Below are 18,257 nucleotides of genomic sequence, written 5' to 3'. Positions count from 1 at the left end.
TATTCCATGTTATTCAAAAGCCACAATCAAACTTCAATCCTTTTGATTAACTGAAGAAAAGATAAATACAATCTCTGCTGGCTTTATCTGTGCAGTGGTTAGCTCAAATTTAAAACTAAAAGATTATGTAGTGAACTTGTTCTTGTGAACTTTTAACACAACTAACTACTTAAACAATTACCTCACTAAATTGCAATCCCATAGCAATCTACCTGATATTAATGCCATGGCCCATGGCAGAATTTTATTTAGATCTCACAAGTACTTCACTTTTATCCTCCCATCTCTGTCCCCTTTAATAATATAACATAAAGGTTTTATTATTACTGACAATTCATTTTGTATAATAAAACATGTTTCATTTATTCAAAAACATCTGCTTCATAAAATAGTCTCAGGGTTGTATGTCATGTACTCTGACAATTAATTTCAACTTGAAATTCATACCATCTTATTAACTTTTACATTGCATTCAGAAAGGATATATTCCTTTTTTTGGAGAGAAAGTAAATCAAGTTTGAGGTAATTCAACTAAAACAGTCAATTTTATGTGCTCTTCAGAATACAAAACCCCCCAAAAATGAAGTGGAGCACAATGTTGCCAGTGAAAGCGAGGTACTTGCTCAGCTGAGAGGTACTGGAATTACACCTAGCTCTGTTGAAAAATCACATTTTTCTGACATCATTAACTTGAATTGCAAAGAATTACATTAATTATTTCAGGGCAAGAAGATAAAGAATTCTTCGCTTAGTCCAGAGAGAATGCAGAATAAGCAGCAAAATGGGCATTTTGGCACAGTGTGTACTTGCTCAATTGCAGCATTCTAACATGAAGGGCATGCCCATCATCATCTGAAGGACTGGGGCTAGGTTCACTTGCTCAGAAACTCATTGATGGGCAACAGGACACGTGCCTTGACACCAGTGCAAAGAACAGGAAGGGCTCGGACTCTGGATGTAGACTACTTGGAAGAAGTTCAAAAATAAATATTAGGAGACATAATAAGGGGAAACCATCTCAGTAACTCTTCTCTGGAGTCTCATATGTAACCATTATGTAGTTTCAGTGATACATTAATTATTTGACTGCATGTTCACAGCTAAAATTAAATCCTTTGTCTTGAAAAAAAAACAACCTAATTTTCTGTTCCAAATCTCTGGAGCCCAACTGATTGAAGACCAGGAACATTTGGTTGCCATTTAAACACTTCACTTCCTTTTCCCTGTGTTTATATAGCAAGGTTGTTGTCATTTGTTGCCAAATTATTAAAAGGTTGAGAACGGCTGATTTAAAGGAAGCTCTGAAATTCATCAGATTGATCTAATTGTTCAGTTATTTGGGCCTCCAAAAGAGAATACCCAGTGTCCCAGTAATTCATGGTGTAACCCAGCCATTTTCAACCTTTTTTTTGGGCTGTAGCCCCTTAGGACTCAAAGTTTATACACTGTCTCGCCCCTCCCCCCCCCCCCCCCCCCATGAAGTCATTAAGTTTAGTTGGTTTCCTCCATAATTCTCTCCTACCAACTACATAAAAATATGATGTTAGTTCAGGGCTCCCCTTAAATGTGTTGAGAATGGCTGGTTTTGATCATGGCTGGTCTTGTTCCTTAGTATCATTTTTCAACACTAATGCCATATTTCTCAATTCCTTCAGCATCCTTTATGTTTGTTTAAAAAGATTAAGCCTGCTATGCTTTTTTTTTTAAACAGGTCTCAAAGACTTACTAAAAACAGAATGGCCAGAGGTCAACCAGTTACTTCAGGCAGAGTATCACGTCAGTTGACTATTGAAAACATAACTACAACAAAGGAACAGAGCCCAGCATTGTGTGAATTAAGGTTCCATTATAGGTTCTCCTTACTTTCCAAAAGCATGTTCAATTTCAGTCAAAACAATGCATAAAGACTGTAAAATGATACTTAACAATTACATTTTCCTCCTACCCAACATACATTCTTTTATCCCCCCCCCAGCAAAATTACAATAAATTATTTTTGCAATGGCAACAATCTACATTTTACATTGGATTTTACACACACTAATGCAAAATATATAATCATGAAAATGTAATATTTAAGAAGTGTTCAGAAACTTAAATCAGTTACTATTTAGAGGAACATTTCAAAGCTAAACCTTTTCTTGACCTTAGGTTTTCACCAAAAGATTTGAAAAGCAGCATTGGAATGTTGATTTACAGATCCTGTTTTCTTTAATTAAAAAAAATAAACACATAATAATCTAATCTATAAACTTAAAATTTAAATCTGTATAAAATCAACAACATTCTGAATATTAATATATTAGGATATGTCAAGGAAAAAAATCCAGGATTCAAAATAATCCACAAACTACACCTGAACTGGTTAAGGAATATGTGCTCATCCAGCTATGATGCCCACTGGATAGAGACTTTCTCCAGCACCTGTGCCATCTCCTATTACCTTGAACCAGTCACACATAATGCTCACATAAATACATTTTTAGATAAGAACATTCTGGACAACATCAAAATGTTTAGTCCAAATATTGCAACATTTTATAGATCTATTAAAAATTACATTCAACCAGTGAATTTTATATAAAAATAGTATTTTAGTAAGTGTAACAATGTAATTCTTGAAAACTCTCAGCAAATATATGGAGGTAAATGACAGGACTCAAGCTTTGGATAAAGATTCCACATACAAGAGCGCGCTTTGCATCGATGTCAGGCAGTATCCTTCTTCACCAATTAAATATCTAAGGGAAAAAAAATAACTTGGATTAGGTTTCTTCAAACTGTGTGGGGAAGATGTGTGCAATAGAAAAAATTCTGCACACGCAAATACCACATTGTTATAGTTATGGGCCAGATATATTGGAGTCCTGAGTTATTATATCCAATACCCTCATCTTTGAAGCCGTTTCGTTATCAACGAGCTCCAAAACCTGGGCCTCTGCAACCTTATCCTCAAGTTCCTCATTAAAAGACCATAGTCATATAAATCGGAAACAAAGTCTCACTGACAATCAACACAGGTGCACCTCAAGGATGTGTGCTTAGCCCATTGCTCTACTTGCTCCACACCCCTGACTGTGCAGCTACACACAATTCCAGTGCTATCTATAAATTTGCTGTTGCACCACAATCATCAGTAGAATCACAGACAGCAAAGAGGAAGCGAACAGGAGGGAGGCAGATCAATTAGTTGAGTGGTAACACAACAATAACCTTCCATTCATTGTTAGCAAAACTAAGGAGCTGGTTGTAGACTTCGGGGGGGGGGGGGTTGGGAACAATTTTTTAATCTCTTAACCTAACTCTATCTTAAACCGGTGTGTGTGAGAGAAATTAAATTCAAACCATTACAGTTTATGCTTGATTCTGAAAAAGTTTCAAATATCTTGTTGAATTTGGGGATCTTTTAAAATCGCAGCTCAGAAGAGATTATAAAGCACTTTTAAACATTATATCTTCAGATCTTTTTAAAGACACAAGTCTCTTGATGAGTCGTCTTTCAGAGAGATATTCTTCACGAGTGTTCTCTCTTGCTTGGAGATTTTGGAATTTGTGATCCACACGATGAATCTGCCCTCTTTATCTTAAGGAGACAATCAGAAGTGGTCTTATTTATTTTAAAGCCACTTATTTTGCATTCCCCTTTTCCAGGGGTAACACACAATAGTACATTTTCTGATTACTGTATCTTCAAATCCAAAACAGTCTTCCTTATTCAGAGACAGTGAAGTGACTCTTCTTTATGGCCACTGATTTTGTGTATATCCTATGATAAGGATAATACAATTAAGAACAGCATCCCCTTCTCTCCAGAGACTACTGTTTTACCCCTGTGTCTTTTTCTCCCTCTGGTTTTAAAATGATTTATGTTTCTTGGACTTCATGTGACGTAACATCATCGTGGTTTTAGTTTCATTTCTGCAGAACCTTTTTCCATTCTTCAAAACCACTCCATATCCATAACAAACTCTGACGTCATCTCTGTTCCAAGAGCCTTAAGTGGTTTACGATTCTGCAAATGTCACTCAAATAGTACCTGAGTTTTGAAACAGCTGCCAGCATAATGCTGATTGTACACAAATATGCTTTGAAGAACCACACATGGTACTTGAGTTTCAATTAAGAACAATTCTTCAGCTTTATGGCTTTGTTTTTCCAGATGAGTTGACTCTGAAAATGAACTCTCTGAGTTCAGTGTTATATCTGGAAATGTCTGTGATCCTGTATCCAGCCCACAATTCCCTCACTAAAACATACATTTAACTATATAACTTACTTTACTAAGAAATGTATATTTTATAACTAAAGATTTTAACTTTAAAGATTATAACAAATCCGTTACAGTATGCTCCCAGACTTTCTATAGGGGTACCTTGGAGCGCATTCTGACTGGTTGTAGAAAGGTGCCAATGCATAGGACAGGAAAAGACTACAGATACTGTTGTTGTGAACTCATCTAGTGTCATCATGGGCATCAACTTTCACTTCATCGAAGGATTAATTCTTCCTCACTCCAAAGAGAAAAGTCCTAGCTCTCTTCACTTTGCCTCATATGACATATTTTCTAATCCAGGCAATATCCAGGTAAATTTCCTCTGCACCCTCTCCACGGCTTCGACATTCTTCATGTAATGAGGTGATGAGAACTGAATACAATACTCCAAGTATTGTCTCACCAGAGATTGGTAGAGTTACAACATGACTTCTCGACTCTTGAACTCAATCCCCTGACCAATGAAGTCCAGCATCCCATAGGCCTTCTTAACTATCCTATTGCAGCGACTCTGAGGAATGTATAGATTTGGACCTCTGTTCTTCTACACTGTTAAGCATCCGATCATTAATCCTGTACTTTGACTTCAGATTTGACCTTCCAAAAAGCATCACCTCATACTTATCCAGATCAAACTCCATCTGCCACTTTTCCGTCCAACCCTGCATCCTATCTATATCCTATTGAAACCTTCAACACTATCCACAACTCCTCCAACCTTCGTATCACCCACAAACTTACTGACCCATCCTTCCACTTCTTCATCCAGGTCATTTATAAAAAAACACAAAGAGCAGATCCCTGAGGAACTCCACGAGTCACTGTCCTCCAGGCAGAATACTTTTCATCCACTTTCTGCTTTCTATAGGAAAGTTAATTCTGAATCCAGGGGGCCAATATTCCATGGATCCCATAACTCATGATCTTCTGAAAAAGTGTCTCAAGGGGGAATCTTGTAAAATGCCTTACTAAAATCTATCTACACCATATCTACCACATTACTTCCTCAAACAACTCAATTAGGTTCACGAGGCACAACCTTCCCCTCATAAAGCCATGCTGACTACCCATGGGAAGATTGTACTTCTCAAAGTGTCTCAAGAGAGCAGCCTCCATCCTCAAGGGCCCCCAGCACCCAGCACTCTTCACACTGCTGCTATCAAGAAGGTGGTACAGGAGCCAATGGCACAAAAACAGTTTTTTCCCCATAGTTTTCTGAATGGACAACGAACCACAGACACTACCTCACTTTCACTTCTTTTGCACTAATTTATTTAGTTTTTAAAAAAAATGTAATTTATAGGTACATTTGGATTTGAAAGGCTGGCGCAAAACAACAAATATCATGAGATGATCCATGACGATAAATTATGGTTCTGATCTTTCCATTACAATGTATTTCAACATTTCATGAGAAAAAGGTCAATTTGGAGCCCGCTACAACAATATATCCTCAGTTGAATTTTTATTTTCATTCTACAGCAACAATTGAAAGAAAAAACATTTGAGGATCTTGGCAAAGCAAATCCTTTGTTTCTTCTCGAATACACCTGCACCTTCCAAAAAGATGACCATGACCAATCTCACAAGCAGAAAGTTTACTAATTAGTTTGTTACTTAATTAACAAGAATTTAATGTCCAGATTTATTTATAAATGGAACTCAAAATTGTTAATTGGTTTTGATCCACCAATTTTGAAACATTTAATTGAAATATGGAATAAAATTGATGATTAGATAGGTGGAAAGGGAAAGATTTCAGCGAAAACTCCTCTATATCAAAACAAACTTTTTCCTTTTACTTTCAATAATCAGTTTTTGAAAATATGGAATCAATTGGGGATTTAAAAAGTTGAGGATTGTTTTGAAGCAGCAAAGTTTTGATCTTTCAATCAAATGAAGGTGAAGATTCAAGTTCCTAGTTATACTTTTTTCTGTTCCTCACAGGTTAAAACTTTTTTATTGGAAAAATTAGGCCATGGTTTAAAACTACCAAGTCAATCTGCTTTGGAATTATTGCTCACCAAGGAAGGACCAAATAAATTTTTTTCTGAGATGTATAAGTTATTACAAAATAAAATGCCTAAGTTGAATGTTCATAAATCAAGAATGAAATGGGAACTTGATTTAAATAGAAAGGTAGACAAAAATGTTTGGAGGAACTTGTGTAAAGATAGTATGACTAAGGTTATAATTGTAAGATATAGATTAGTACAATATAATTTTTTACATCAATTGTATTTAACCCGTCAGAAATTAAAGACATTTGAATTTCATTTCTTCAGATTGATGTTTTAGATGCAGACAAGAAATAGTTTTTTTTTCATTTGACTTGGACTTGTTCTAAGGTTAAGAATTTTTGATTACAAGTTAAATTGTTTTTGGAGCGAGTATTAAAAGTAAGTTTACTTTTTGATCCAATGTTATTTTTAATAGGTCGATTGCTTTAGGATTGAAATTGACTATGTATCAAATTGAGTTTTTACGTTTAGCTCTGGCTGTTTCTCAAAAATGTTTGGCTATTTCTTGGAAATCTGACTCAGTTTTCGGAATGCAACGATGGCATGTTGAAATGAAACCCTATAATTTGAGGCATAAATATCATTTTTTGCAAAAGTATGGTGCTCATATTTAAAAATTCATGGTATTAAAATTTAATCTCTTGGTCTGCTCCGGTGGATGTCTCGGTTTCTGCAGCTAAGAAGTTGATTTTTTGTTGTTTTTAGCGATCATCTCCTTTCTTTGTCGGTGGAAGGGGAGGAGGGAGGGTGTTAGTGGGAAGGATGGGGTATTTTATTCAATTATATAATGTTTGTATCAATATGTTATAATTGATGTTATGTGATTTAAAATTATAAACAAAATATGAAAAAAATTAACAAGAGTTTATTAAAATGTGAAAGTGCATTCAATTAAACAAGCCATGGCCACAATGTCTAATGGTTCTATTTCAACCGTAATCAATTAGAAAGTCCAATAGGAACTAGATAATGCTTACATAATAATCCTTATCCATCAATCTTTTGAAGAAGTATATTTCTCTCCAAACTGACAGAAATTAAAATGTTAGCTACATTTCATGAAGCCAGTTGCTGCGGGATATAGGCCAGGCAGATCTCGAGGGCAAATTCTGTCTGCTTCACTGTGGTGTCTGTTACATTGCAGGAGATCATAATTTGAGGCTCGGGGCAGTGTGCCAGAGAACAACAGAATGAGATGTGCAAAATTCTTCTTAAAATAAAAGACTCATAGAAATGTTGCAGGATTTATAAAAATGCAATGCTTTTCAAAGATGAACAAAGAATAAACATAGATTTATTTATATCTGGACACAATTTAGGAAACAAAATTAGGTCAACTTTATCCTTCAAATTATATTACAAAATAAGTAATTGGACAACAATTTTTTTAAAAAATGTTTTGCTTCCTGAAAATAAAAAAAATGGGGATTATAATCAACAGCTTCAAGCTGAACACAAAGATAATTTCAGATTTGCTGCATCACGTAGGAAGTTGGAGAAACATTAACTTTTATTGAATTTAGCATGTTTAATTGCATAATGAAGCTGACACCAAGCTCTCTGATTGACTGCACAGTGCTGCTCTACAAATTATGAGGAGCCCAGGGTTTATATTGGTCACCAATTTTTCAAATGAAGTAGAGCTCATAGTCTTTCTCAATAAGTGCAGCCAGCTGTCGTCTTGAGTCTTAAGCGTATACTCACCACTAATGCAACAGAATGTATCGCAGCTGTTACAACATTGATGAGACGTTTATGATCTAATGAATCCTCCTTAAGGTAATAAAAGCTATTGTTAAGTGCACTAATAATGATATTGCCTGAAGAAGCATTCAATCTAAAATCAATGTAAGTACAGCATCTGTGTATGTGAGCTGCTTTTATAGCCTGTCTGCATCTATCCTGACTGAGCTGAAAACAATATTTGCATAGAATCTATTTGCTGGAGAAACTCAGCAGGTCAAAGAGTGCAAAGGTAAAATTACATAACCAGTGTTTCAGGCTTGAGCCCTTCATCAAGGAATGGAAAAATGTCAGCAGGCATCTAAATAAAAGAATTGGGGTGGTGGGGGGAAAAGAGGTGTGTTCGTAAAGGCAGGAGGTAATAGGTGGAGAAGGGAGGGAGGGGACATCAGCAAGCCAGGGGAGGAGGGATGGCTGGGTGAATAGAGAGAGAAGTAGGGATGAGAGCTGGAAGGGGAAGAAGAGAGCAGGCTAACAGAAACCGTAAAAGTTGATATTAATGCCATCTGGCAGGAGTGCCCAGACGGAAAATCAGGTGATGCTCCTCCAGTTTATGGGTGGTCTTGGTGAGATAGTACACAAGGCCATGGACAGACATACGAGTATGGGAGTGTGACACAGAACTGAAATGGTTGACTTCTGGGAGGTCCCTGTCACTGGTGCAGATAGAGCGAAAGTGCTCAGCGAAGAGATCTCCCAGTCTGCGCCCAGTCTCTCTGTCATAGAGAAAGCCACAAAGGGAGCATCGGATACAGTAAATCCATCCTGCAGATACACAAGTGAAATGTTGCTTCACTTGAAAGACTTATTTGGGGTGCCGGATTGTGGTGAGGGAGGAGATGTGGGCACAAGAGTGGTCTCTCTTGAGGCCACAGGGAAGGTGCCAAAGGGATAATTGGTGGGGAAGGATGACTGCACGAGGTGGTCATGGAGGGAGTGGTCCCCATGGAAGGGAGAGAGGGGAAGATGTGTCTGGTAGTGGGATTCTGTCCTAAGTGCTAGAAATTCTGGAGGATTGTGTGGATGCGGAGGCTGGTAGGGTAGTAGGTGAGGACAAGGGGGGGATTCTGTCTTTGTTCCATCTGGGGGCAGAGGGGGCCAGGGCAGATGAGTGTGGAATGGAGGAGATGTGGGTGAGGGCTGAGTTGAAGGTGAATGAAGATAGACATTTTGGAAGATTTGGACTGGAATACTTCATCTTGGGGACAGATGCAGCAGAGACAGAGAAATTGAGAGAAGGGGATAGAATCCTTGCAGAGGACAGGGTGTGAGGAAGTTAGTCAAGGTAGTTTTGCGAGTTAGTGGGTTTGTAATATATGTCAGTAGAAAGCTTGTCTCTCGAGATGGAGATAGAGAATTCAGGAATGGGAGAGTGTTGTCGGAGATGGACAGCAGTGATTTGACAGGAACCACGAGGATTTTCTTCCTAGCTATTCACAGAAAGCATTAATAATTTGTATAAGGGGTCAAAAAAAAAAAAGGGCTAACTTGGAATAACAGGGAGGAACACATTTAAAAATAAAATCCCAATCACGAGCTAGAGAAACTCGTGGGACTAAAAGTTTACAGATGACTGGGACTTGAAAGCAGTTGCAGGGATGATGGACAAAGTGATTGAATTTTTTTTTTAAAACGTAAATTTCTGGGAGTGGACCAAACAACTGGAAAACAGCCAATGTGATTCCCTTGTTTAAAAAGGCATAATGACAGAAGGTGGGATCTCTTGGGCAGTTGTTTGCAAGATTAGAGAATCAGTAATCAAAGAGGAAATAACTCATTATTTCGGGAAGCTGAACATAATCAAACCTGGCCAACTTGATTTTACAAATGATAAATTACGTTCAAATTCTTGGAATACAGTAAAACCTCTGGTATCTGGAATTCAAGCAACTGGCAGCCTCAAGCAACCAGAAGAAAAAAATTAGAGGAAAATAATAGGTAAAAAATACTTAAGTTTAAAAATGTATACATAAATGTTCTCTGAAGTAACACAAAAACTTTCGGTGAAGATGGGAGCAAATATTCATCCAGCGGAGAGGGCCTTGATCATGCTTTGCTCTTGTCAGCTGTTTGAATAAAGTTGTGCAAAACAGCAATGGTGTCGCACAGGATGAAGAGCTGGTTGATGCCGCTCGCTGATAGGGTGACTCTCTTACAGTATGCCCTCATCTCGACTTAGTAAAAGTCAACCTGGTCAGAGGCTTTATCTATAAATGTTGGTTGGTGGTCAACAAATGATATTATTGTTTATCTTTCAGGTGGCTCTGTGGAGGGGAAGGAACCTGCAGATGCAGAGACAGTTAAATGTTTTCAAAGAATGTGACTGAAAATAAAGTAAAATGCTTCAAGGTTTATATATTAATGAAAGTGAAGTTTGTTCAGTGTAAGTACAGTATCATAATTTTGTCTTTTAAACTGATTTTTCTTAGTGAGTTAGGCATTGTAAGATTAAGCCTCAAGCCACTGGAAATACACTTTCCGGCATCTTCCAATCCCCATAGGTGCTGGACACCAGGGGTTTTAGTGGATGTGATAGGAAGAGTTGGTAGGAGACCTGCAGATGTCACGTGCTTAACTTTCCAAATAACATTTGACAAAGTGTCACATGATAGGTCAGAGTATAAAGATCCAAGATATTGGAGGAAGTGCATTAGTCACATAGAAAACAAACAATAAATGGGTCCATATCAGACTGGAGGAATGCAATTTCTGATCGATTCTTGCCTCTCAGTTGTTTACTATCTACATGAGAGACCTGGAGGAGGGAATTAAATCTAATGTTTGTCAAAGATTTGAAAATAGGTGGAAGGAATTTCATGAGGTGGACATTCTAATTCTAAAATGGGATATACATTGAGTGATTGGGCAAAATACTGGGAAATAAGGTGGGGAAGGAAGGTGAGGGGGGGGGCGTTCATCAAGCTCTTCAGTAAGTGGAATCTAAAAGTATATTAACATCTAAACAGAGAGAGAGAGTCTATAAAGGAATGTTCAGAGGGATCTCGGTGCTCTAATGCATGAATCACATAAATTTTGTAGTACTCCAACAAGAGGTTAAGAACAAGCAAGCTTTGTTTCACTTACAAGGGCATTAGTGAAGCCACACTTGGAATACTGTGCAGTTTTGGTCCCCTACCCTCACTGAGTTATCTTTCCACTCAATCAGCCAGCATGATATAAAATTGAGAAACACAAAAGTTGCAGATGCAGGAATTTTGAGCAAAGAATTGCTGGAGGAATTCAGCAAGTGAGGCAAAATCCATGGGCAGAAAGGGGTCAGTCGATGTTTCCGATCTGAACCTTTTACAAGACTAAAATAGAATGGGTGAAATTACATATACAAAGGGTGAAAGAAGCTGGGGGGAGGGGCTCAGAGGTGATCAAGTCTGGGATAGAAGGTGTGAGAGGTGGAGGGAGAAACCATGAAGAAGGGGGGTGGTGGGGAAACAAAAGTTGGATCCATCCTTTTCTCCCCTGCATGCTTAATAATTCCATTTTTTTCTGGGCTAGTTTTCATCTGACACTTACATAAAGCCCAACAGGATCAAATCTTCTGCTGCCCACATCCTTATTTAAATCTGTTAGCTGTTGACATAGACCAGTGTGTTCCTCAACTGACCTCAGGTTAATCAAGGGTAGGGATCATCCTCAATGGGAAAGGATAGCTGTAATATTTTGCTTAGAGACATTTGATTTCTTAGAAACTTTTTTCTTCCCCAAACATTATTGTGGTTCCTCAACTTGGATCTTACCCTTCATGAATAAATTCTTCCAATGCTGCACATTCCGACACGAGCTGGGTTAAGTTGCTCTTTAGCACGACAAAAGACAAAATGGGCAGCAAATCATCGGCACCACTGTAAGAGATGTCACGATGGTCAGACGTTGTATTGAACATGTTAACCAGAAAAAAAATCTCAAGCATTAAGCCAAATTAAGTTGATTTGTTCCCTCAACATGCTCTTGAGTGATCACTTCCCTGTAATAAACAAACATCTCCATCATATTTATGGATAATTTAGATGAGTTCATTGTTTTTTCAAGAAGTTTACAATTCAATTTATAACCAGCACATTTAAGTAAAAACTTTGTTTTTTTTATTTTTTTTAAGGAAGTCGGTAAGAGAGAAGTACAAAAGAGACCAAAACTTGACTGCTTCCAGGAAAGGGGTAGTGGTCAGTGCAACGTCTTTACAATGCTAGTGATCAGGACTGACGTTCGAATCCTGCACTGTCTGTAAAGAGTTAGTATGTTCTCCTTGTGCCTGAGTGTGTTTTCCCCAGGGGCTCTGATTTCCTCCAACCCTTCAAAACGTACCGGGGCTTGTAGGTTAGTTGGGTATAAATTGGGCTGCATGGACTCGTGGGCTGAAATGGCCTGTTACCGTGCTGTATGCATGTCTAAATTTGTCTGAACTTTGAGCAGAGTCCTAAGGGGGGGGGGGGGGGCATAGACAAAAAAGGTTGAGAATAGGTGGTTCAAAACAGCAGCCTTCTTCTCCCTAATCTCACTCTTTCCCCTTGGTGAATACTGATTCAAAGTACTCATTTAGTATCTCACCCATTTCCTCTGACTCCCTTTTTGTCCTTGAGTGGTCCTACCCGTTCCATTGCTGCCCATTTGACTTTAACACGCGTGTAAAATACCTTCTCAGGACAATCACATATGAGAAATGAATGCTGCTCGTGTCCACATCGCAACAGTTGCACACATGAAATATATTTCAGACAGCTCAAATGCTGCACAAGTTGAATTTCACATGGAAGAAATGTGGAATAAAACTTAGCAACTTGAGCCCCTTGGGAAAGAAAACAAATAAGATCTGGATCTCAACAAATGAGAACTTTGAATCCGCAGCAAGAAGCTAGAGAATGGTGCTGAACATTATCGTCGAAGGTTATGATGTTGTAGCTGTGACAAACTTAAAGGTACAAAGGGTTCAATATGGAGAAAGATTACAAAAGCCCAAATTGCTACTAATACTCAATGAAGTGCTCAGCGTTTCAGGCATGTCCAAGGAGCTGGCAATGGGTCAGAACAACTAATCCACCCACTGGCATTTGTGGTCATTAATAGCCAGGAATTTGAAACGTTGCACAGTGACTTTGATATTTATTTGATCTACCCTCACTCCACCACTGAAGCAAATATGAATGAATTCTCCGAGATGGATGGAAGTTCAAATGTTATCAGAAGATCAAGTTTTCCTGAACAAACAGCAGTTCTTGGCATTTGTGTGGTTTTCTTGATCCTTGATATGTAATCTTTAGACTTCTGCAGATTTACTTGAAAATTTATGGATGCATTATTTAGGACTGTTTCAGGTTAGGTAGGATTCCCTTGAGCCAAGTAATATAATAACTGCACACTACATTCACTGTAGCAGCCAAAGAATTTAGATTTACAAACATAAGTGCTTGAGAAGCAAACACTGAAATTGATGAAAACAATAGCTTTGCGTGACAGTGGGCGAAGGTTTTACATTTCTATTTAAAGCTGTGGTTAGTTACTTACTCACGCACACTCCCTTTCTCATCATATCTTGCAAGCAGAGGGTTGTTTGTATCCTGAGGCAAAACCAATCAAGTTTTATACAGTGAGAAATCAACCCATATGCCTTACTAAGTAGAATTTTAAAAAAATTTAGACATACATTGCAGTAACAGTCCTTTCCAGCCAACAAGCCTGTACTGACCAATTATACCCAATTAACCTTCAACCCCCGTATGTTTTGAAGAGAGCAGGGAAAATTGGAGCACCTGGAGGAAACCCGCGCAGACACGGCGAGAACCTACAAACTCCTTACAGACAACACCGGATTTGGACCTGTGTTTCTGGCACTGTAATCGCATTGCACTCACCTCTACACTAAGCATGCTGCTCTCAAAAGATCCAACTGTACAGTGTAGGAGTGCACAAGCTCAACAGAAAATACCTAGTTTTAGCAAGCTATCCTGCTGGCTATTTCTCGCCTGATCTCTTTGCCAAGTAAAGCACTGTATACGCATAACATTACTTCACAACTAGCCTTAAGGCTTATGGAGATAAATCTGTATCACTGCTCAGCACGAAAATGCAATTCCTGCTAAAAAATTAATCCACCCTATTGGGAAAAGTAGTTTCGGGGATAATTATATTGTTTTTCAGATTAAAATTGCCTGCTGGTCCCGAATGTCTAAATTTATGATGTAATATTGTCAATAATGACCAAAATGCTTGCAAAATTACAAAAGGAGGATAAAATATAGCAGACAGAAATTAACCTGAAATTTGGATGTAACAGGCTGTATTAAAATTGAATTCATGTCTGTGTGATAAAAAACAAATCAATCAATTGATTTTGTTGTGTCTGGTATATAAGGAAGTTCCTATGAAAATTTAGAGAAGTGTACTCAAAATTCTCCGCATTTCTGCTCCTTCTGCGTTCCAGAGGTAGCCTAGGTCAAGGTCTTCATTGGCTTTTCCATTTGTCCACAAATGCAGGCAATGTGGATTTATCTATGGCACAGGGTTCTCCGACATGCAACTATTCCTAATTGTGCTTGTACTGGGATCTCCATGGTAACTCCAGCCACAACTACTTGTCTGTAGTGCCGGTACTTCCCTGCACAAAGAACATGCCTCCCGCATGCATTGTTCTTCATGTCTGGCCAGGTCCTTTGGACTCAGTGGGGTTCTCTCCTACTCTCCTCATCACTGCAGCATCCATCTGTTCAGTAGCAATAGCATCCCAGACACATTCCCAACCCTGGCAGCTGGAAGAGTGCTGGTAGTATTGTGGTGAATAGCTTTATGAACTGACTGCAACGATTGCACCCATTGGGCTACATGCTGACAGCTGTGAGAATGCTGTACTAAAATGGCAATATCAGTTTCAATACAATGCTACACTGAGAGAACCAATAATCTTGTATTGTGAGCTTCACAGCTGGAGCCTTTTCTGTTTATGGGACCCACCAACAGCAACAAGGTGACCCATCATGCCATTTTAATGACAAAATGGTGTGGAGCAATTTTTACATCCAAAATCCTAGACATCAGTGTTACTCAGCAGCAATAAAATTCTACTGTTATCCGGCACCCAATTTATATTTGTACAAATAGGTCATATATTAACATTACTGCAGTAAAACTCCTGGTATCTGCCACCCACGTGGATTGGTAGATGCTGGATAAGTGAATTTGTTGGTTGCTTGATATTGCTAGGAGATGCTAATTTTAAACTTTTATTTTTTTAATAACCTATTTATTTTCCACCATTTTTTTTTGCCAGTTGCTAGAACCTGCAGTTTGCTTGAATTTGGCTAACAGGGATTTTATTGTACAGTTTTTTTTTTTCTGTAATTTTTTTTGCCTGTTGCTCCCTCCTTTTAATAGAAAGTGGGTTTGGACAATGAACAAATTTAGCCCTGGACTTCTGTTTGCATTGAAGCAATTAAGCATTCTACTCAGGGCCACAGGAAGAACATTTCCAAACACCCAACTTAATTGTTGGAACTAGAAATGGAGATCCAACTTACATGCATTCAACAAAGCTTCCCTTTGAACCAGATGATTCATATGTGGAGTGGTACACCATGGAAAGCATGCATGAAGTTTGAATTCACAGAAGCATGGATGTAAAAGCTGATAGAAGCCATTGATAGGATGATTTTAAAGAGTTTCTGTGTGTACATTACAAATTGAGTAACTCTTTGCAAATGCAGATATTGAACAACAGATTTAGGAACTGGAAAACCAAAAATATTAAGTCTTTGCATGCTCATTCTTTACATCTACAAAAGAAGAAAAATATATTTTAATTCCAGCAGTGAATGTAATTGAAGTTGCATAACTCCTAACCAAGATTTGAGTTCTTTGTAATACTGATGAGAAATTTGCACCAACATTTACAATTAAATTAGGAGTAGCATACATATTGTGAATGCAGAATTCACAACTTCTTTAAGCTGCTCTGCTCTTTCCTGATATGTTTGGATTGTCAATGACTGCCAACTAAAAACTTTCTGAAATTTGCTCCATATTTTCAGCATTGGAAAACACTTGGTTTTCCAAAGCTGAGAGTTAAAGCACATACGTGGAACAAAAGTGGGACTAGAGGTGTTTAGTGGGCTTCTCAAATTCATCACATAGGTGATGTAAGAATGCATGCCTGAAGTGGAACAGTGGCCTTCTTGATTCACAAGTAGACTCTCTTGATGGAGCAGGCATATTCTCCTGCAATTCATTAGTGGTTTTCTTGTCTGGCTGTGAGAGTGAAAACACCGAGAAGAATTAAACCTCGACAACAGAAATGATTGCTTGTTATTAATTCTGATATTAACCAAAATACCTTCAAAATTGAGGATATATGATCAGAACACAAGAAAGAGGAGCAGGAGTAGGCCACCTGGCCCATCAAGCTGCTCCACCATTCAATGAGATCATGGCTGGTCTGATGATATGCTCATCTCCATCTACTTCCCTTTACCCTATATCCCTATCCAACTTGCCTTAAATATATTCACTGCTTTAATGGGCAGTGAATTCCATAGATTTACCACCCTCTGAGAAAAGCAGTTCCTCCTCATCTTCATTCTAAATCTACGACCCTGAATCTTGAGGCTACGTCTCCTCATTCTAGTCTCTCTACGAATGGAAACAACTTATCTACCTCCATCATGTTCCTGGTTTGTGACTACATTCTCAGAGAATGCACAAATCTTACCTATAACTTGCAATACTTTAATGTTACTGGACTATTTAACAGGGTAATAAACTGAATTTCTTCATTTTTCTTGCTTAACCCATTTATCAGCTTGTTATTTTACTAAGCTGCATGCGATTATATTTCTTTCATTGCACATTTTTAACTTTTTAAAAAATAGCAAGAATCTGCTCCCTGGAAATCTAAATTTAAATTTATTAAGACACACAGCATGGTAACAGGCCCTTCTGGCTCACGAGCCTTATTGCCCAAGCACCCCAATTAACCCAAAACCCTTGTACATTTTGATGGGGTGGGGGGAAACCAGAGCACCCAGAGGAAACCCATGCAGACACGGAGAGAACACACATACTCTTCACAGTGCCAGATTCAAACCCAAGTGGTTGGCGCTGTAATAGCTCTGTGCTAACCGTGACCCCCTTAAGAGGAAACAAACAGACCAAGCTCTACTTCCTAATGGAAAAGACAGAACATTGAAGCATTCCAAATAGGACACAGAATACCATTTGTGGATGGGGAATCCTCAATGACAATTGGCAACCATGTCTTAGTGCTGGTCTTGGTACAAGACTCAGGTTGTGAGGAGGTGAAGTTGAGGTAGCTGTAGATGGGTTTGGGTTCCAACCTGCAACGTTGACAATTCTCAAAGTTCAGATTTATTGTCAGAGTACATATATAAAATCACCTACAACCCTGAGATTATTTTTCTTGTGTGCTAGGCAAAAAACTGTATTTAAGAAAAGATATGCATAGAAGAGAGAGAAATATAAACAAATTGACTGCAGAAAAAAATCAGCAGTAAATAAATAAAAATAAATATTCAGCAATAAATAATTTTCAAAGTACGAGTCCTTAAATGAGTGTCTGATTGAGTTTGTTGTTGAGGAGTCTGATGGTGGAGGGGTAGCAACAGTTCATGAACCTGGTGGTACGAGTCTTGGGGGTACCTATACCTCTTTCCTTATGGCAGCAGTGAGAACAGAGAGTGTACGTCTTGGGTGGTGTGGATCCTTGATGATTGCTGCCCCTCTCCAATGGCAGCATTCCATGAAAATTTTCTTGATGGTGGGGAAAGTTTTGCCTGAGAAATGCTAGGTTGCATCCACTACTATTTGCAGGGCATTCCATTTAGAGGTACTGGTGCCTCTACCACAATCTGAAGCTGTTCGACCTACTGAGCTCCTCCAGCAGAGTGATTTTTACTCATGTCTTAGTGAAGCAAATTATGACCAGGGTGGCAATGTACTGAAGGGTCTGTGGTAACTGATGGTAAAAATGACTTGTCTCTGCCCTCACCAATCCACTTGCTGGAGTCAAAATTGGTTGGAGTGATCACAACACAACCCCTGAAGGTGAGGTCACATTGAACACCATTCCATCATGTTCTGTGCTACGTGAAACTCGATAATTGAGCAAATTCAGAACTGATCCAAAACAGTCATCGATGAAGTGTTGCAGTCTGTTGTCATAATCTGTTTATACATGGCCTGGCATATTCATTCTAACCATGGGA

At 38.4% G+C, this 18,257-nt stretch overlaps 1 protein-coding gene across 5 annotated transcripts in view; it reads right to left on the bottom strand.

Annotated features, from left to right (window-relative positions):
* Positions 1-1,456: 1,456 nt before the first annotated feature.
* Positions 1,457-18,257, bottom strand: part of vps9d1 (VPS9 domain containing 1) — a 68,401-nt gene continuing 51,600 nt past the window's right edge. Inside the window, exons 14-16 of one of the 5 annotated variants that reach the window (XR_011345743.1) lie at positions 11,790-11,894; positions 7,999-8,067; positions 2,691-2,741 (exon numbers count right to left, since the gene is read on the bottom strand). Coding sequence is in view for 3 of the 5 variants with exons in the window: in XM_069901317.1 (XP_069757418.1) it covers positions 2,660-2,741; positions 11,790-11,894 (187 nt within the window). In the remaining 2 variants the exon portion in view is untranslated. The other 4 variants (XM_069901317.1, XR_011345744.1, XM_069901319.1 and 1 more) reach the window with 4 other exon arrangements.

The sequence above is a fragment of the Narcine bancroftii genome, chromosome 10, assembly GCF_036971445.1.
Source record: "Narcine bancroftii isolate sNarBan1 chromosome 10, sNarBan1.hap1, whole genome shotgun sequence".
In the NCBI taxonomy this organism is placed as follows: Eukaryota; Metazoa; Chordata; class Chondrichthyes; order Torpediniformes; family Narcinidae; genus Narcine; species Narcine bancroftii.
This window is presented reverse-complemented; position numbering and strand designations above follow the sequence as displayed.